This window comes from Sciurus vulgaris (genome assembly GCF_902686455.1).
Source record: "Sciurus vulgaris genome assembly, chromosome: 13".
NCBI classification, from domain to species: Eukaryota; Metazoa; Chordata; class Mammalia; order Rodentia; family Sciuridae; genus Sciurus; species Sciurus vulgaris.
In genome coordinates this window covers 91,946,955-91,969,038 of record NC_136474.1, presented here as the reverse complement: position 1 = coordinate 91,969,038, position 22,084 = coordinate 91,946,955, and the positions used below count along the sequence as shown (strand labels likewise).

The following is a 22,084-nucleotide window of genomic DNA, read 5'->3' as shown; positions in this document are numbered from 1 at the left end:
TTATTAACAACATTTACCTCCAAAGGGAGATATTATGAATGATCTTAAGGTTTACTTTCCCATACCTTTCTCAAAAGTTTGTATTAACTTTTTAAATCAGATAATTTTAGGTAGTAAAAATTCAATACCTTGAATATTTGGTGATTTATTTTAAAAATTTTAAAATGTTTGAACCTTTCTCAGGTTATGAAAATTGATTTCTTGTCTTATCCTGTGTACCCAAGAAAAAGACCTGGCTGTATCCTATGTTCTAACACACCCTATTCACAGAATGCTCTGGTTTCTTTCCTCTTTCTCTACGTATAAAATAAGAATGATAAATTTCTTCATACTTTCTTTTCCCAGGGAAAAGAAACCTTAAGAAACATGGGGTACAATTTGCATATAATAATATTCATCAATATTGTGAGAAGTTCCATGATTTTTAAATGTCAAGATGCAGGACTTTATCATTATTATTAAAATTTTTTCTCTTTTGGAGTGCTGGGGATGGACCCAGGGCTCATTCATGCTAGGCAAGCACTCTACCATCTAGCTACATTCCTGGTTCCTTAAAATGTATTTTAAAAATAAATATCATATTGTAGGTACTTTGTGTACAATATGCTGTTTTGAGATATGCACATGTTTTGGAATGGCTGGATAGAGCTAATTAACAAACTCATTACTTCACATTTTTATCTTTGTGTGTGTGTGTGTGTGTGTGTGTGTGTGTGTGTGTGTGGTGTGTGTGGTGAAAACTCAACATTTCAAGATACAGGACATTTTTACCACCAAAAAAGTTCCTTTGTTCCCCTTGAAGTGCATCCTACCTACCCTAACTCAGGCAACCATTGATTTGTTTGCCACTACAAGTTAGTTTTGCCTGCTGTGGAATTTTTTACATATATGGTCAAGCATATTGCTTAGGATAATCTTTTTGAGCTTCAGTCTCATACTGTTCCAATATCAGGCAGCATTCCATTGTAGAACTATATTATCATCTGTCTATCCAGTCACTTATGATGGTCATCTGGGTTGTTTTTAGTCTTGTCTGTTATGAATATAGTTGTTGTCATGAACATCCAGGTAAAAGTATTGTGGTTGTTTTGGGAGTTGGGTAGGTAAATATCTAGAAGTAACACTGTCATTTGGTACACATAAAAGCTACCAAACTATTTCTTGAAGTTATGTTCCATTTATCACTCCCATTGGCAAAGAGAAATTAGAGTATTCCATCTCCTCTTGACATTTTCAGTGTTTTTGTTTTCTCTTTGGTAAGGGGGAGGATTAGTGGGGTCTATGGTTTTAATCTACAATTCCTGGTGACTAATGAGAGTGAACATCTTTTCATGTGTTTGGCTAGCAGTATCACTTCTTTTATAAACTGTCCACATTTGGGGGCCTATTTTATTAATGGATCATTTTTCTTCTTATTTTGGATTGTAAAAAATTTTTATGGGTCATGAATATATAAGCACATTGCTGTTAGATAAATATTTTATGATTTTTACTCTAGCTCTGCCTCATCTTTTCTTGGATACCCTGGCATATCTTGTGAAGAGCTGAAGTTTTTAACTTTGATGAAGTCTGATCTACTGGTACTTATTCTATACATTTTGTTTCTGTTGTAGTGGTTAAGAAATCTTTTCATTTAGAGGTTACAAATATTTTCTTTATATTTCTTCAGTAAGTCTATAATTTTAACTTGCATATTTAGGTCTAGGTTCATTTTGAGCTTTGAGGAGGTGTTATGAGTTGTATAGTCAGCTTGGGGTGCCATAGCAAAATATAACTGAGTGCCTTAAACAAGAGAAGTTTATCATTTCCCAGTTCTGGAGGCTGAGCAGCCCAAGATCAAGATGGCAGGAGGGTGGCTCCTGCTGAGGATTCTTCATAGCTGGTAGATGGCTGCTTTCTCACCATGTGCTCACCTGGTGGGAGGAGAAGAGCCAGCGAGCTTCCCTGGTCTCTTCTTAAAAGTGCACTAAGCCCATCATGAGGCCTCATATTCATGACCTCACCAAAATCTGATCATCTCTAAAAGGCCCCTCTGCAGATACCCTGGCACTGGGGGTAGGGCTTCGATATAATCTTGGGAGGACACGGTTCTGGCCAAAGCAGTGAGGGAATGGTGGGGGTTCACGTTCCTCCCTGTGGCATCTGGTCATTTCAGCACCATTTGTTTCCTTTCCACATGGAATTATGTAGACTTAAAAAAAAAAAAAATCCTCAACCAAATTGACCAGATATGTAGGTGTATTTTCCAAAGCAGATACAGATGGAGCTCTATGGAGCCATGTAGTCCTCCCTAAGGCCAGTGAAAATGCTCAGCTGTAAGATGCAAAAGGCTTCAAATGTGCTTCATCAGTGCAAGAGAGCTACTATCCCTGGGGAAAGTCATCGATTCATGAAAGGTGGCTGTTTTTGAATTGTCATTATTTTCTGTTGATCATGAGGTTGATCCTTATTTTAATAGTACAGTCTTGATTATTATAGTTTTATAGCAAGACTTTAATCAGGTAGTGAAAATCCTTTAATTACACTCTTCTTTCCAAAATTGTGTTAGCTCTTCTAGATCTTTGGCAATTCCAAATGCATTTTGGAATCAGCCTGTCATTTACTTCAAAAAAGTCAGGTTGAGATTTTATTGGGATTAAACTGAATCTATAAATTAATTTAGAGAAGATTGCTCTCTTAACAAGATAGTTTTTCCAGCTCATAAGCATGTTCATATTCCTATTCATTTTGCTCTTCTTTAATTTCTCTGAGCTATATTTTACAGTTTTCCATGTACAGTTTTTGCACTTCTGTGTTAAATCTACCTGTGCATATTTCACATTTTGACACCTTTATAAGTAAAGCCATAAATATTTTACTTTTAATTATTCATTGATAGCCTAGAAAATATTATTGATTTTGGAATATTTATATGCCGCAACTATGGTCAATTCACATCTTAATCTTAGCAGCTTTTCAAAATAGATTTGTCAGGTTTTTTCCCTTAGCATTTCGAGCATACAGAAGTTTGATTTTCAGTGCTTTATAATTTGATTTCTCCAATCAGTAATACTGGAACATAAACTGATTTCAAAGATTTATACATCATAAATTAGTAAATTCCATGTGTCCTGCTGACTCTTCAATGCAGTAGGCCCCCACCGACCCTCAGGTGTGCTCTGGGCACCCGTCAGCATACAGACAGCTGTCCAGTGTTTTCCTTTCCTTTCTTCCCCAAAGTCTTGTGGCTCCAGTGTTGTTTTCACACATGGGCCTCGCGGTCTTGACTCCTGGCCAGTCACACCGATTTCCATTCTTGGAGCAGGGCTGGTAATTCTCTAGCATTTCCACACAAGCTTCTCCCAAGCATTGTGCTGAGCTGTTTCTCTCATTTCCTGGGCTTTGCCTAGGGATGTGCCACAGCAGAGTTCTCCTGGCCAGAGCTCTCCAGACTGGGCCAGAGCTCTGCTTAGAAACTGGAAATGGGCAAAAGGTGATTTCTGAGGAGGAGTTGAAACTCAGATTCTCACCAGCCTGTCCTGCGGCAATGCTGCCTGGTGTGTGGTTTGCTTGCACCAACTGGCTGGCCTCTTTGAACATAGCTAGAGGTAGGAGTTAGGATTCTGCTAATACAAAAGAGAAAGCCCAGTGCCAGGGGGTCAAAGGCCCCAGATAAAATTGGTAGGTGACAGAGCTGTGGTCTAAACCTAACACCTAACTCACTCTGATTCCCAGGGCATGTAGGAATGTGGGTGTGTTGGCATAAGTTTTAGGTATTAAGATACTCATTGTTTAAGAAATTATTCCAGCAAACAACAAAAATTACAAACAAATACTCAGCTAAGAAAACAAAAAAAATTGGAGATTATGGACCTTATCCATTCCAATGTAGTTTTTTTTTTTTTTTTTTTTTTTTTTAATGTAAGGTACAGAAAATCATCAGGAGCATGAAATTTGGCGTTTTGGTTGAGAATATTAATTTTAAAACATACAGAGTCAGTTCACTGCCCTTAAATGCTTTGACAGAATAAGGAATTTGAAAAAATACAAAAATATAATGAAAACATTGGCAAACATGAGGTGAACAGGTAGAAATCGAGTGCAGTTTCTTTATAAGAAACAAAAAGGCTTATTTTTGAAAACCCTGAGTAGTAGTCTGTTGAAATGATGGGACAGATACAATTATCATTATCGTTATTATTATGGTTGTTACGTTTGTATGCAAGAAAAGGAAGATAGGTATATACAGGAGAAAGACTCAGGGAGAGGAGGGGAGATCTTGGAAGTAGTGTTAACTGAGTGGTGAGAAAAAAACAAACAAAATTGTAGTTCATTTATATACACACTTTCTAAGGCCAGTAAAAAAAATGTATCGTAGATTTAGGTGGTTGATATCATTCCTTTTTCATATTATGATTTTCATATAATGTATATGTCTAAAAATACTCATTTTGTTATGAGAATCTTAACTTGTAGTTATCCGGAACACGGTTACCACTACACTCCCAGTATCCAGGCAGACAGGAACAGAGCTGGGTGAGCTCACAGCCACTGAATAAACAAGATCCAAGACTCTTCAGAGAGATCAGCAGGTGGAGAGCTCTGTGCAAAGTGTTCCAGACTGGTAAAGCTACTACTACTACTACTGAGGTTTTCCTTTTATTTTATTTGTCTCCTTTAAGAGACAGATGACTTGAATAAATATTTAGTTTTGTAAGAAGAAGGTTACAATTTAAAATTCCTGTGTTAAGGCAATGAAACCTCACTCTTTGTTACCTTTTGGATCATGGATTCATTTTAAGAATGTGGTAAGTCTGTCCCCACTGTACAGATGGATGCATGGAACGTCTTTTCCTTACATAGAGACCCCAAACTCAAATCTTATCTTGGGAGTGTGACAACAATCTCACAGGAGCCTCAGCATAAAGACACAATTTGGTTGGTTGTGGCTCATGTCTATGTCCATGTCTGTGCATGATGATCAAGTTTTCGTTTCAGGTACATGTGAATTTCAAGCACACACTAGGATGAGAAAACTAACCATTTGCTTGATATGCTCAGCTTGAAATCTGAGTTGTACATATCATAAATTATGGATTTGCCAACATTTATGCAGTCATTTTGAATTAATATTATGCTTAATTGCTAATATTATCAACGCAAACATCTTGGATTGTGAAGGCAACAGTGTACTTATCACAAGCCTGAAAAGCAATGTTTAAATGATTTATAAAAATGCCATTTAACATGGTGTGCTTATAGTACATTCACAAACCACACTCCAGAGAAGGACATATTTAAATTTTATGGGAATCCTATTGCATGAAAATAAACAAAAAATTATATTTTATAATATTGGAAAATATATTGCATTATTAAAATAGTTTGAGGTTTAGTGGAAGTGACTGAAATTATTTTGAATGGGGTAATTATCTTGCCATAGACTTAATAAATTTTATTCAGATTATCATTGAGAATCGGAAGAGATTTTGTGTTTGTTAATGGCAAGGTCATCCCTGGCGACAGTGGATAGACTCTTCTTTCAGCTGTTTATTCCATTTCTCCTACTCTTGGTCTTTGCACTAGAGCTTACCTTCCCGACTCAAAGGTGAACCACGTCGAGTCCCGACCATATCTCCTCAGTGAGCTGAGAGGCCACATCACCAGTTTGACCTTGGCGTTGTGGATGTCCCAGAGATAGATATTCTCATGGGTGATCTGCATTGTGCATTCTCCATAAATATCCAGATTTGGTGTAGGCATGAGATAAACATTGAATCGCTCTGCAAAGAAACAAAGCATATGGAGAAAATTAAGTGACAAGAGGCCTTGTGTTCACAAGAGGCCAGTGTTAATTCGTACACCTCATTGCCTCCACACACCGAATTCCCTGGTGACAGGGATATCCCTTGCAAAACACCACCTTCTCTGTTTTTGTGTGTGAAAATAGGAGCTCATTAAAATATGATTAACCATTAATTCCTTTGCTCTCATTAAGTACCTTTTCACGGCATGCATTTTCTATGGTGAGGATGAAGTCACAAGAAAACTGGGGGCAAAAGCTAATTGGAGTCTCTGTCCAAATGGTGCTTCTCTCGGCTTCTTCACACAATCTGAGTTGATATCCTGCAGGAAATATGTTACTTATTCTAATTGGCGAGAACTTACTGAATTTCACCTAGGTAATATAAAGTATTTAATACACAATCTGCCTGACTCACTAGCTATATAAGCACTGCAAAAAATAATTTAGTTTGTATCTTAAAACAAAGGGCATCAGGGCAAATTCAGCATATAGTAATTGTAGATATCTGTTACCATTTTCTGCAGAACTTAAGACATTACCTTCGTAAGAAAAATAAAAATGCATACCTTCTTTCATTCTGGAATTTTATAGTTGAAAATACTATTACTAGGCAATGATTCCAAACCCTGCTATGTCATTTTTTTAGTATATCTCAAAGGCTATTGGAAAATTTTGCAGCCCTTGATTCCCATTTAAATGCATTAAATGACTTTATTTTGACAAGCACAGAGGTTAGTTTATAAGTTCCAGAAAGTAAAGAACTTGGTATGCCTTATGAAGTGTCCTATAAAACACCCTAGTTCCTAGTATCATATCCTTATTTTACAGTAAGAAATCAATACATATCAGGTAACTGTATGAGTGAAATAATTTATACCATGATGAATATGGGAGGCAAAAATTGAGGAAATATGAAAAAGTTAACATATTTCACATTTAAGAATTGCTGCTGATCTCTATAAGTTAGAATTTAATTGTGAAGAGTGCTTTAGATGCAGTTCTGTTAAGTTAGTAATTTTCAGACACTGCATATGCAGCTGCGTTGGAAAGAGATTGATATGTTTGAGGATGTGCTATTATCCATCCTACTATCACGATCTGAATTATGTGATGTTTGCTGGTGCTCAGCTGGAATTACTTGTATAATACAAAGAATATTTTCTCTGGCAGGCATTTTATCCAGTAAGAATTCTCTGATGCCAAAAGACAATATTTGGATTCCAAATGGGTGAAATTAACATAGGCATAGTAGTTTAAAATTTAGTGGTCACTAAATGGCTACTATTATATACATATGTTTGCATATTTTTTGATAAAAGATCATCCAAGGACTTAAGTTTTACTTATTGATCCATGAAGTGAATATACATATGGATTTCACATTCATTTCCTCAGAAAATGGCAAATGGAGATCAATTTTATAGGTGAAAAATGAAGAAAGAATGTTGTCCCATTAATTATCCACAATGAAAAATCACAAATATATACTCATTGCGTATATCCTAAAATGCATTTAGCATTAAATGAATCATTGGCATTCTTGCCATAATTGCTACCCCAGTGGGATGAAAGGCGCATGATCTCATAAAAGAGCTTACATGAAACTTGGACCCCGGGGGTGGACTCAGGAATATAGACATTGCCTGAACCTCATGCTCTTTTCTTTGCTTGAGACACCACAGCGATCTCACCATCATACACATCCACAGGCATGGGGTCCTAATTAGAATAAGATACATTCCATGCTTGTATAATTATATCGAAATGGAGTCCACTGTCTTGTATAACTAAAAAGAACCAATAAAAAAGCTAAAAAATGAAATGACACCTCAAAAAAACATCCTTTGGAGAAAGGGAAGCTTCCACATTTGGAATTAATGGTATTTCAGTGGTCTCTGTTGTACAAGGGGAAGACACTGTTATCAAAGAGGAAAGGAAAACATTCTTCTGCAGTCTCCCCTGTCCATCAATATTAGAATCTAAAGACAGCAAAGAGTCATTGCCAAAATGCAAGAAATAACAGTGCTCTTTCCAGAATTTTGAAATAAATAAACATCATTAACCAGTATTACTATTGCTTAGGGCTGTATAGACCTTTGGTAACCATACCAGAGCTTAATATTATTAAAAAAAAAAAAAAAAAAAAAACAACATGTGAAAAAAGAATCTCGACACTGAGTGCCATTCAGGTGGATGGCACATGAAACATCCCCAGGATTGAGTCCACGTGCTCAAATGTCAGCAAATAAAATCTGATAATAAGAACCAATGGAAGTGTTAGAAGAATTATAGTGTACGGATATGATGAATAACATGAATAATAGAGAACTTAGTAAGATTCACCTAAGGTAAGGCTCTAGATATCAAAATCATGGAGTCACATTTACAAACAGATGATGATCGGAGGACATGCCCGGAAGGAGCCCTTCCAGGGCAGGCTCTGGGGACACAACAGGTGATGTTTACCTAGGTCCCTTCCACTTGCTGGCTTTCTGCCTTCCTATCGTCAAACGCTTTTAAACCAACAAGCCAAGTTATCTATTCCTGTTGACTTGGTTAGAAAGTTAGTTATCTTCCTTTGATGCTATTTCTTGTAACTTTGAAAAGGAATTACCATAAGAAATATTATTTTAAAATTTTAGCTGTTCAAAATTCATTGTGCTCCAATGGTTAATTTCTAATGATTTCAAATTCAACTGAAAAGTGGACTAATTAAATCCAGCCTAAAACCAGGCACATAAAGGGGAGGGTAGCATAGGAGATTACATATCTGTACATCACTCTATTCCATTATGATGAGGAAGCTCTCTCCCTTTGCTATGAAAAAATTGTTTACTTCTTTTGCAACATCAATATGTGCTTAAAGAAAATTCATTGAAGCTTTTATTAGAAAGAAAGACCATTTTAAGATGGAGTGATTAAAATGGGCTTTACCATAATGATTTAAAAAATGTATACCTGTGTAAAATGAGCCTAACAGGCATGCATTTTTAAAAATTTAAGAACCTGCATTTTTTTTGCTTGTTTGTTGTTTTTTGATTTTTGCCTTGAATCCTAGCTTTCAGAGTTTGGTGTACACCAAGATGACTTGCATGGCTGTTTTAAACACAGTACTGGCCCATCTCCACCCTCATTTCTGATACAGCATGTGTGGGTTGGAGCCAGGTAATTTACATTTCTATTTATTTCCAGGAAATGAGAAAGTTGCTGCTCTGGGAACCACACTTTGAGAAATTTTGATTTGCAAAACTCCTTTTAAAATATGGCCAGGGAAATAGTAACGTTAGAGAAGATAATACTTTTGAAAATCTGTGCTGTGTTCTAGTAGGACAAACCAGCACATTTTCTCAAAACTACTCTCTAATATCTGTTCATGTAAATTAATGCCATCTCCATGGACTCATGATTGACATAAAAAAGTGACCTCATGCTTAGAAAGGAATGGGAAGGAAGAAGGTGCACTAAAGACAGTTTATCATTTACCAAGATATGTATATTCCAAATAATTTTTATTTTGCTGTGATTAACAGCAACAGAAAATACTATTAAAAAGGACCGGAAAACCCATTGCCAAGTAGCCAAAAGAACTGGAAAAGAAACTAATTGTCTAAATAATGATAATTTTCTGAAACATGAGAAAAATTGTACGACTATTGTTATGACTTACGCATTATGAAGAAATCAGTTTTGGAAAAGTTGTGCAAACACATGTCAGGTTAAAATGTGTGATCCCTACTCACTATAAAATTACAGAGCTCAAATATTTCCAACTATTGCCCAATGAATGTGTATTAATAAAACGTGAAGTCACGTGTCAGCTGATACATGAAAAAGCACAATTTTATTTTAAATGTCTGAAACAATAAGCAAGGTGGAGTACTCATTACTTTGTCCTCTGATGCACTGGTATTGAATCTGAGATTACATTTACAAAGGCCTTTTTACACTAGGGAGGGATATAAGACCCAAGGCGTGGGCCATGGTCCAAAGAAGGTTGGAGACATGGCAATAAGGTCGCAACCTCAAGAAGTGTCTAGAGAGCATTACAAACTGAGGCATGGTCACAAAGAATAGACTAAGATCAGCCAAAGGAGGGGAGTTGCTCAGGAAAAATGGCCAGGGTAAAGGGTCAGTGGGGCACCAGGCAGAGAGCGGAACCCAGGAGGTCATCTGTCCAGAGAGGCACCAAAAACTCCTTTCCTCATCTGGTGAATTTTTGACCAGTTTAGAGCAGGACCAATCCCAGCTGTTAGCCAGCCTGCTGGTGGGACAGTGGAGCATGGAAGCTGCGTGGGACAAGCAAGGGTCAGAAATGTGGTGTTCTGATATGAAGTGATGCACAAATTTCCCCCAGTGAGCGAAATAAGCTGGCAGAGAGCAGAACAGTGATGAGCCTTCCAACTGTTCCATGCAGAAGTCCTGGGTTTGAAGATGAGGTCAGAGGAAAACTAAGAAACAGTAGCTCAGTTAGTGCACCTGAATATCTGGAAGCCAAGAGATCCACAGATAATACAACTCATCAGTTCCCTACAGAGATGGGTTAAATCCAACCTAACTCGTAGCTGGGTGACGTGAACTTAAACTTTTACATTCTCTTCCTCTTAAGATTTAACATTTAGAGGGAATGCTTTCAGTTTCTCTCTGTTTAGAATGATGTTGGCCTTGGGTTTGTTGTATACAACTTTTACGATGTTGAGGTATGTTCCTTCTATTCCTATTTTTTCTAGTGTTTTAAACATGAACAGAAGGAGTATTTTGTTAAATGTTTTTTTCTGCATCTATTGAGACTATCATGTGATTCTTGTCTTTTCTATTTCTGTGTGTAAAACCAACTTTGCATCCCTGGGATGAAACCTACTCGATCATGGTGCTATCTTTTTAATGTGTTTTTGTATGTGATTTGTCAGTATTTTGTTAAGAATTTTTGCATCTATGTTCATCAAGAATATTGGTCTTAAGTTTTCTTTCCTTGCTCTGTCTTTGGTTCTTGTATCAGGGTGATATTACCTTCATAGAATGTATTTGGGAGAGTTCCCTCCTTTTCTATTTCATGGACTAATTTGAGGAACATGGTTCTTATTTTTTCTTTAAAGGTCTGGTAGAACTTAGCTGAGAATCCATCTGGTCCTGGGATGCCCACTTTCACCATTTCTATTCAACATAGTCCTTGAATCTCTAGCCAGAGCAATTAGCAAAAGAAAGATATTAAAGGGATATGAATAGAATAAGAAGAGCTAAAACTATCTCTGTTTGCTGACAACCTGATTCTATACTTAGAAGACCCAAAAACTCCACCAGAAAATTTCTAGAACTCATAAATGAATTCAGCAAAGTAGCAGGACACAAAAATTAACATTCATAAATCAATTGTGTTCCTGTACTTCAATGATGAATCCGCTGAAAGACAAATTAGGAAAACCATCCCATTCACAATAACCTAAAGAAAAAAAAAAAACCTTGGGAATCTATCTAATAAAAGGGGTGAAAGAAAGACTTCTACAGTGAAAACTACAGAACACTAAACAAAGAAACTGAGGAAGACCTTAGAAGATGGAAAGACCTCCTAGGTCTTTGACAGAATTAATTTGGTCAAAATGGTCATACTACTAAAAGCACTATATAGATTTAATGCAATTCCCATAAAAATTCCAATGATATTCTTCATGGAAATAGAAAAAGCAGTCATGAAATTTATTTGTAAAAATCAAAAACCCAGAATAGCCAAAACAATTCTTAGAGAGAAAAGTAAGACAGGATACATCACAATACCAGACCTTAAACTATACTACAGAGCTATATTAACAAAAACAGCATAGTATTGGCACCAAAAACAGGCAAGAAAACCAATGGAATAGAATAAAAGACACAGACAAATTCACAAAAATACAGTTACCTCGTATTAGACAAAGCACAAACATACATTGGAAAAAAATAACCTCTTCAATAAATGGTGCTGGAAAAACTGGAAATCCCTATGTAGCAGATTGAAATTTAAGCCATCTCTCTCACCCTGCACAAAACTCAGCTCAAAGAGGATCAAAGACCTAGGTATTTGACCAGAGACCCTGCACTTACTAGATGAAAATGTAGATCCAACAAGACTCCTAAAGTACAAGAAGTAAAATAAAATTTAAAAAAAGTCTAGAAGGTACAGCATCAAACTAAAAAGCTTCTTCATAGCAAAGAAAACAATCAAGAACATGAAGATAGAGCCTACAAAATGGGAGAAAAATTTTTGATACCTACACCTAAGAGTGTCAAGTGCAAGGATATACAAAGAACTCAAAAGCTTAACACCACCCCACAACAAATAACCTAATTAATAAGTGGGCAAAGGAAATAAACAGACACTTCTCAAAAGAAGAAATAGGAATGTCGACAAATATATAAAAAAATGTCCAACATGTCTAGCAACTAGAGAAATGCAAATGAAAACTACCCTGAGATTTCATCTCCCTCCAGTCAGAATGGCAATTATCAAGAATACAAGTAACACTAAATGTTGGCGAGGATGTGGGGAAAAAGGTTCAATCATACACTGCTGGTGGGCTGCACATTGGTGCAACCACTCTAAAAACAGTATGGAGATTACTTAAAAAATTTGGAATGGAACCACTATTTGACCCAATTACCCCACTTCTCTTTATGTAGTTAAAGGATTTAAAATCAGCATGCTATGGTGATGCAGCCACATCAAAGTTTATAGCAGCTCAATTCACAATACCTAAGCCATGGAACCAACATAGGTGCCCATCAACAGATGAATGGATAAAGAACATGTGATATATATACTCAACAAAATGTTACTCAGCCATAAAGAAGAATGATTTTATGACATTTGCAGTAAATAGCTGAATCTGGAGATTATCATAGTAAGTGAAATAAGCCAGTCCCTGCAAGTCAAAGGTTGAATGTTCACTCTGATACTTGGAAGCTTACGACAATAAGGAGTGGGGTAGTTAGGAGAAGAATAGAAGTTCAGGAGATTAGACAATGGGGAATGGAGAGAAGGAGGGGGGACAGAAAAAGGAAAAACAGTGGAATGAATCAGATGAACTTTTCTTGTGTACATATGTGAAAGCATCACAGTGAATCCCACCTTCACGTACATCCACTAGAATGGGATCCTGATTAGAATAAGACATATTCCATTGTATAATTGTATCAAAATGGGTTCACCTGTCATGTGTAAATAAAAAGAACCAATAAATAATTTTAAAAAAACACTTAAGCATTGCTTATGTATTTTGAAGTTCAAGTCCTATAAAAATAAGGACATTTTTCAGATCTGTGGTGACATAATGATTTAGGCTTCAAATAATTCCTTGTGTAAAAATTTAACTGTGTTTTCCATTCTGCCTGATTATCTGCATTTCTTCCACACCAAAGAGGCTTAAATATTTGTTAACATTCACTGGTTAAAATATTTAGACATTATTGAGTGGAATAATGTGAATAAAAAATTAAGAATTACATACATTTTTATATGTAAAACTAGTTATGAAATGAATAATACATGTATGTAATTGGATGCTATTTAAGCTTTTGAATTTCATTTAGTTATTTCTTTTCACTTGTGAGTTTATAGGCAAAATTTACTTTGTATCTAACTACCTGGTCAAAATAATTTTAAAGATTTCACTGAGATATTCAAAGAGCAAGAGCATTCAAAGAGAAATTTTTTCAAAACTTTATGTGATTAAAAAACCCAATGTTTATGGAAATGATCATTTAAGTCATAGTTGTTACTGTAGTTAGTTCATTAAAATACATGGGCTTAGTATGGTGTAATTTAGAAAAGAGTTTGTTTTCCTTCCACTGCTGCTCCTAGCATGCTTCCTTCTCTTGTCTCTGACCTTATCTGGTGCGGTACCTTGTTAGCTGACCCACTTGTCAGTCATCCTCATATTGCCGTGAGTCCAGGGGTGTAATTTGAACTTACTGCCTCATCTAAAGTGCAGTCCTCCTGTGATCCAGTTCAGACCTGTCCCTCAGGATCCAGCAGCAAGAAGGTATGCTCTTTTTACTTGCTCCATCACCTCCTTGCCTGCACAGTTTCCCTGTGTTTGCTCTTGGCTTCCCCAGGGTGAGAAGAATGAGAGGAAAAGGGATCAAATCTTTCTCCATGGCTGGCAATGTTAGAAGTTCCCTCTTTGCAAGGTTCTGGCATTCAAATGCTGGCTCTCTGTTTTGGTATGTATGGAATGTTCCTAAGAACCGTGTCCCACACTACCTGCTCCCTGGAGGAGGTGCTAATTGTGCAGAGACCCCACCCTCCTCTGCTCCTATTTTCTGCTCCAAACTCCATCCTCTTTTTTGCTGGAGATCCTTTTCACGGTCCTGGTGTGGGTCTCTTCAAGATGACTCAAGTCCAGCTAAGTATAAGGGAACTACTTAGTTCACAGGAAAACTCACACATCACTGTCCCACCAAATGCTGAAGGATGTCTGGTCTAGGGGCTGATCAGTTCTGCACATTTGGTTGTCATGACCAGCCTCAGCCCCCATCTTGCATGCTAACCTCAGCTCCGTTATGGTGGAAGCAGAAACCTTCATACCTCCAAACTCAGGAGCTCCCTGAAACTCTCTTGCACACTGTAGGACCACGTGACTATAGTATGGTGAGGTAAGAAGTCAGTCTCACTTCTGACAATCAGCCAAAATTCTGTGACTATTTCCCTTGCTCCTCTTCTTTCTTCCAGCAGGGGAGGGGTTTAACTACCCGCTTCTTTCCTCTCTTCTATTATGAAATACCATTAGAGAATCCTCTTTAATCAGTCCTTTAGGTGTTTTCTTGGTACTTCTCATCTACTATCTAAAGTTTTGGGACCTCAGAACATTTCTGTGTCAAGAAGAAAGTCTCATTCTGGACTTTATTTAACAATTGTCACACACCATTGGAAAACATGAAATTTGGGTAAGATCACAAAACTAACCAACAGTTTATTAAATGTTATGTAGTCAAAAGATCAGAAACATTGGTCTAATCTGAAGTACCAATGAACGAGCCCAGAGGAGATCTGGTATTTGGAAAAACAAAAAACAAAAAACTGAACCTGTTTCAGATTTATTACTGAATATTCATCTTGGAATCGAGGTTCCAACGAAGCTAAAGGAACTGTACAGAAGTCCATGTTGCACAGAAGATAATGAGACACTCAATATCATTCCATTTTGCACCTTCTTATTTCCAAAGTTTCTGTCATACAGATCACAGGGGTCACTCTTCAATTCCAGCAGTTTGAGAAATGGTGTAGGCTGGAAAAAGCCTGTGTTTCCACATTTAGGAACATCCCAACATCTGTGTAGTGCAATGGAACCACCAGAAAACACGTGATTTGTCAATGTCAAAACCTGTGGAACTCTTCAGAAGCTATGACCTCCATTTCTACTCAAACTGAAATTTATAAATGTATTTTATTTTACAGTGGCATATATTAAGTGGCCTGTGCATATGACCACTGTGGATTGGGACACTTGGATTTCTGGAGTCCATTGACAGTACTTAAAAAATCACAGCAATTTTTTGAATCCCTCAGCAGTTTTCTTTTTCTTTTCTTTACAAAAACTGTAGCCTGCATTTATGTGCATTTCTAAATAAACAGTGCTCATTGCAGTATAGAAAATTATTTAAAAATAAAAATTCAACATTATTACTCCTTGCAGAGATAAATGTCACAGCATACTTTATATATAAAAAATATTTCTGCAATTATTATTATATTAAATATAAGGTATTTAAACTTTGTATACTAAACTTGTTATAGTATAAACATTTTCAGATGTGATTATGAATATTCCTTGGGGATAAAATTTTTAATAAATGTATAACATTCTACTTTATAGTTGTGCTATAATTTATTTAATAATTACTTATTTGATCAATATTGAAGTATGCCAATTTTTGTCTAATATAAATTATGCTGCAGTGAAATAACTCTCCATTAAATTTGCTGAATAATTCATTCCTTTTGTTTTGGTTCATAAGAGTTACTTCATTGTTTATAAATTTTAGATAGTTTTTAATATATTAGATTATTACATATATTGGGTATTAAAATCTGAATTATTGGACTTAATCCTATAAACTATTTAAAAAATTTCACATTGCCAAATTGCATTCCAGAAATTCCTTACCAACACATACTCCAAATCTCATCATTTGCATGTCTTTTGCAAGATTAAAAAAAATAGATCTGCTGTTTCTCTTGTTAATTATGAGAATTCTGCATACTAGGTATACTTCATATCCTGTTTGTTACAAATATTCAATCTCATATTTTCATTAATTTCATGTTATTTAAGTCCAAAGGTGGAAAAAAGATTTACTTTCTTTAGTTTTTGCAATAAGTCCTTTGCATTGAAAGATTGAGCTATACTGTAGCATTCAATGAAATGTTCATATCTCATGTGAAATGTTCTTTTAGTTTTAACCAAGATTTGAGTCACCTCAGAAAGTCCCCTTCTGCCACCTCCCAGCCTCCAGTACCTTCAGAAGCAGGCGCTGATCTGATTTCTAGCACTATAGGTTATTTTTGTCGATTCTAGCAGGTTATTGTGACTGGTAGCAGCCAGCTTCCATCTGTAGCTTCCCTTTCTTATTTATTTCATTTAAAAATGTTGATGGTGCTAAAAAGCACCATAATGTAAGTTTGAATTTTGATGAATTGCAACTTGTTTCTTTTTATAATTTGTGCTTTCAGCATTTTATTTGAGAAATTTTTGTGTATCCCTAGGCTGCACCCATCTTAAACATCTTAAACTGTTTGAGTACGGTGTGATTAGCAATCCACATTTGTTATTCCAACGCAAATACCCAGTCACTCTAGAACAATTTATTAAACACGTTTCACTTTTCTCTCAACAATTACTAATGTACTTATGAAAAGGACTTTGGTGTCCTCATCAAAAATGATTTGTCCATATATGTGTGCATTGATATTTTTTCCTATTATGTTCCATTGATGTCTTTGTCTATCTTTTGTCCCTGGTAGGAAATCCTAAAATTAGGAAGCGTGCTCATTTTGACTCCTTTCAAGATTGTTTGGCTAGCATTGGTCCTGTGCAGCCAGCACTGGTCCTTTGCCTTCCAAAGTCATTTAAAATTACCTTGTCAAGCACCAAAAATAATGTCTGGTCTCTGTGACTTTTATGGAGATTTTATTGAATCTATGGATTAATTTGGGAAGAACTAACATCTTAATAACATTGGGCATTCCTCTCATGAACATGGTTTATCACTCCATTTTTTTTTTTTTAGATCTCTTGTAATTTCTTTCAGCAATAGTTTTCAATGTAGAATTTGGTGCATACTTTGACAATGTTTCCCTAAATATGTGATGGATTTTCGATGGTTTCATAAATGGTATTTTAATCATTCATTTTGCAATTTTTCATTGCATAAGTGAATATATAAAATGTAACATTCATTATTTTTAACATCAACTGTGCCTGTACTGTTGCTGAGTTCACTTATTCATTGTGGTTGTTTTCTGACAAATCTCTAGATTTTCCTAGATTATTCTTCTTTATCATTTTTTATAACTTGACTTTATTTTCTTATCATTTTGTGCAGATCAGGACCATAAGTAGAATACTATCTGTAGTGAGAGAACATAACTTTGTCTTATTCCCAATCTTATGGGGAAAGCATTCGAAATTCTATTTACAGAAGAGAGATATTCTGGAGGATTTTCATCAACGTCCTTCATTATTTTAAGAACATCTCTTTCTATTACTAGGGTTTTGAGAGTTGATTTCATAAAACGATGTTGCATTTTATCAAATGCCTTTTATAGAGAAATTGTAATGATTATACAATTTTCTCCTTTAACCTATAGAACGATGAAACAGTTCTGGAAATTTTGTATTACTAGGATATGGAAAAATTAAACCAGGGTGCATTTTTTTTAACATAACACTCCATTTCACTTTCCAATATTTTTAAGCAGGATTTGTGTATGTATATTCATGGAGGAAATTTGCATGCTTTAAATTTTTAGACTGTCTAGTTGGGTAGCTGTTTGTGTTAGTGACTTCATAAAGTGGACTGTGGAATCATTCCTCCCCTATATATTGAAATTTTTTCATAGTATTGATATCATTTCTTCCTTGAATATTTGGTAAAGTTCAACAGTGCAGTTATAGAGACTACAGTTTATGGATGGGAAGTTGTAGGACAATTTAAATTTATTAAATGGTCATAGGGCTCTTTAGATTTTCTGTTTCTTCTTGAGTCAGGTTGGGTAATTTGTATCTATTGAATGGTATAAAATTAGACTGATTTCAATCTGAAGAAAACTATGCTATAATAAAGAACAATTTTTTCAAATTTATTAAAATTAATGTCTTACATATATTATCTGTTTTATTTCATATGGCTCCTAAGCTATTTCCTTTGTTATCTTTTATTTTCATCTAGTGAATAGTAGATATGTAATTGAAATATTAGATTTTATTTTCAAAAGCAATGATCAAAGATAATGTTTTGAATTTTCCTATGGCAGATGGAAATTTAGATCATTTCCACCTACTTCTTCCTCCCCAAATTTAACATTACTTATAACCTGAACTCTTGGAATGATATTCATGATGTTAATATCTTAAGCTTGCTCACACTGGAAAAGTGTACAGCTTTACAAAATACATTAAATAAAAGACTGAAAATTAATGATCTAAATATCCATCTTGAGAGATCTGAAAAAGAGCCAGCAATTACTGTAGAGCAACGAGAGTGATTATTAATGGTGAATAAAGAGCAGAAATCAATGAAATGTAGACATGCATGTGTTCCTCTGCCAGGGCAGCCATAGCAAAGTGCTGTCGATGGCTCGTTTGAACACAGACTTTTGTCCTCCTCGGGGTTCTGGGGGCTGGGAGCTCTGGGTCAGATGTCAGCAGGGTCAATCTCTTTTGAGGTCTCCCTCCTTGCCTTGCAGATACTGTCTCCACCGGGTCTCCTCTGGGTGTGTCCTAACCTATCGACCCCAGTTGAGTTGGACTGGACACACCTAAGGAATCTCATTTCACCTAATTGCCCCTTGAGGCCCAGCATCCAGGTACCCTCACATAAGAGGTGCTGGAGAGTAGGACGTCAACATATGAATTTTGAAGGTGGTGAAATTTAGTCCATAGCAATACTAAAAAGGATTGAACAAATAGGTAAATCTTGGGTGATGTAAACTAAGAAAAAAAAAACATATAAAAAGAAATTAAGAAAAGTATATCACTTCAGAATTAAAAAGATGATACAATGAAAAAGTAGTAGTCAAATTTTATGTCAATAATTTTGAAACTTCTTAAGAAATGGATAATTTTTTTCAGTCATTGGCAGATTTTTTCTTCTTCTTCTTTTTTTTTAAATAAAAGCTAATTGTAATTGATAGCCTGTTACCCTCAGTTTTTAATCTTTCGTAATGAAGAGAATTACTGGACTTGTGAAATATGTGTGGACCCCATTTGCCAAGAGATACCTACCTTGCAGGTGTGAGTGGGCTTGGAGCTCTCTTGTTTACCTCACTGATGTTAATGCCATTGGGTGTCCACTGCTATCAGGAGAAATACTGACTTTTTGTTTTTGGCTAGGCATTGTGCTATTACTTTCCATGTCATACATTATTATTCTTCCCAACAATTCTATGAGATAAAGACTATTATTATCTTCAATGAGCAAAGTAGGAAGCAGATTTAGAGGATTTTATTAATCTGATCAAGGCCCCATGGCATGTAAAAAGTGGATCACAGCCTGATTACATACCAACTTTGGCAATTTCTGTTTGATAGGCTACATATTTAACTTTCCTTCCTATTCTATATTTTGCTCTACTATAGCAGGAAAAAAATGAACCACCAAAAAACTGGATCCAAAAAAACCCAAATCCCAATACTGTATGTTGAAAGCAGTTTAGGTTTCTGTTTATTTCTTTTTGTATTTATTTTCATTTGTGTTTCATCAAAGGATTTGTTTAATGTAGTTTGTTTGAAGCTCAATTGCTAAGCCTCCCTGCCTATTTCTATAGGTGGAATTGGAAGCTGGCTGAAGTGATGTTATGACAGGTGTCAGCAGAGGGAAGGAGACCATCTTTTCTGCTTTGTATGCCCCTGTGCTGCTTTGAAGTCCCTTCACTCTGCTTTCCTGTACTATGCCAACTTCTGCTCCCAGGTAATATCTGGAGCCCAATCTGGGCCTGCAGGAACTTGGGCACCGGCTCCAGGTCAGACTCAACTTGAGACAATGGAGTCCGTCTGTACCTTCTTACATCTTGCTGTGCTCCACTAACACTCTCCACTAATTGCCCCATGCCTTCCATCAAACCTAGTCGGGAAAATCCAATTCTAGTCTTCTCCTTTTGAAGACATCTCTAATTTATGTGAGGAGATAGAAGCCTGTGCCATGTCCACTCAACTTCCAAGGACAGAGGAAGGACAGGGCATAATAATTACTTTTCCGTGAGAGTTTCTTTTTAGTCATTTTTCTTCTCATGGTTCGCAGCATGGAGAAAGTGGTGCTTCTGGAATAATTATACCCCTGGAAAGCTCTTCCTTTCACATTGCTAGGAATGTTTTCAGAATTTGCATCTTTATTTTTACCTTTGGTGTAGGGGATTTTTGCCAGGGCAAATGAAGCAGCATCCTTTGATGCTCCAAAATATTCCTGCAAGAGTGAATGTCATTTTATACCAATATGGTTAGACGTGCACAAATGGACCATTTGGATTTGTTTCTGTGGTGAGGAAACACCTTTGGTTCCCCTGAAGCATCTATTGCAAAGTAGAAGCAAAAACACACATAGCATTGACTTTCATTCCATCTGAATACATACTGAGAACCAAGTAAGAAAAGTGGTGGTTTAGCCTGTTTGTTAAATCATATTCCAAGTTTGTTAAATCAATTAATGAAATGGAAAGTAGTACAACACAAAGCTGGGCAAAACACTGTGGCTCATTCAAGACTCGGTGCTTCATTCTTTAACGTCATCTTCTTCCTGCCCGGTGGCTGTGCCCGTAGTCACTTTGAGTGTTCCCTGTGATGGCCACTCATTGGTTATCTTAGCCTTCCTTGTTTCATGGAACTTGAATTCCACAGGATATTCATATGCATCATGTACAGAAAGAGGATTTCTCAAGAACTCTACTGTGTTTATTGTGACCATCATACAGGTTGGTGTTGGGTTCCTAGGGCCACGATAACAAATACCAAAAGTCGGTGGTGTAAAACAACAGGAAGTTATTCTTTAACAGCTTGGGAAGCTAGAAGTCTGACATCAACCTGTGGTGGGGTCATCTCTCTGATGCTCCGTCTTTCTAGTCTCTGGTGTTTGCAGGAAGTTATTGGGGTCCTGGGCTTGCTGAAGATCATCGCTCCAGCCACATGCTGTCTCCTCATGGGTCTTCACATTGTCTTCCCTTATGCTTGTCTGTCAGGGTCCAAGGTTCCCCTCTTTGGGTTAAGGCTCATGCTGATGGCCCCATTTTAACTAGATATCCCTTTTCCAGGTTCAGTCACACTCTGAGAACTGAGAGCTGAAATGTTGGTGTGCCCTTTTGGGCAGGGGACCCAGTTCAGCCCACAGTTAGCATCACCACTATCACCACTTCGCTATTGTCATCTCGGCTGTTTCCTGGGACACACTGTCCAATGCTAGGCTTGTGGGCAGCACACAGAACTCAGACCATAGCCCTGTGCAGGTTGGGTTGGCTCAGTGTCACCCTGTGTGGACAAAGCGATAAGCCTGAAGAACTCACTGGTTATAAAGAACAGGTATGAGAGTCAATATCATCTACCTTATATCATTTTTAAGGAACTGGAGAAAAGTCCTTAAAGAGATACTTATTGTCACTGTTGCCATTGTCTTTTCATTAATTGGCTATGTTCCACATGAGTAAGGTCCTGCTAATATTGATTTTAACCATGGATAGACATGAAGAATTTCAGACTGGCCTGACTGAAGAAGCTTTCCTGAGGAATAAAAAATAATTTTAAAAAAGAGAATGATCTATACTAAGAATTAATCATAACTGTATCATGGCACTTTCTTTTTGTTTTTGTTTTTTAACATGTATTTTATTATGGCTTAGACAGCAGATTGCATCCTTGTTATTTGTATTCCTCAGTTATCCATTTCTTCCTTCTTTGAGGTGGAGCATTCTAACCTCTTTCATGGCTTCACAGGTGAGCTCCACTGTGCTTCTTCACTTTGGGCTTGGACACAGGACTTGCTCTGGCCAATGCAGTATCAGTGGACATGAAATACATGGAGGATGAAGTCATGTTGCAAGTTTGGTCTTACTCTCTTGCATCA

At 36.4% G+C, this 22,084-nt stretch overlaps 1 protein-coding gene across 1 annotated transcript in view; it reads right to left on the bottom strand.

Annotated features, from left to right (window-relative positions):
- Positions 1–22,084, bottom strand: part of DOK6 (docking protein 6) — a 495,770-nt gene that overhangs the window by 180,541 nt on the left and 293,145 nt on the right. The window contains exon 5 of the mRNA XM_079109215.1: positions 5,573–5,762. Within this exon, the coding sequence (XP_078965341.1) occupies positions 5,573–5,762 (190 nt within the window). The remainder of the gene's footprint in view (positions 1–5,572; positions 5,763–22,084) is intronic.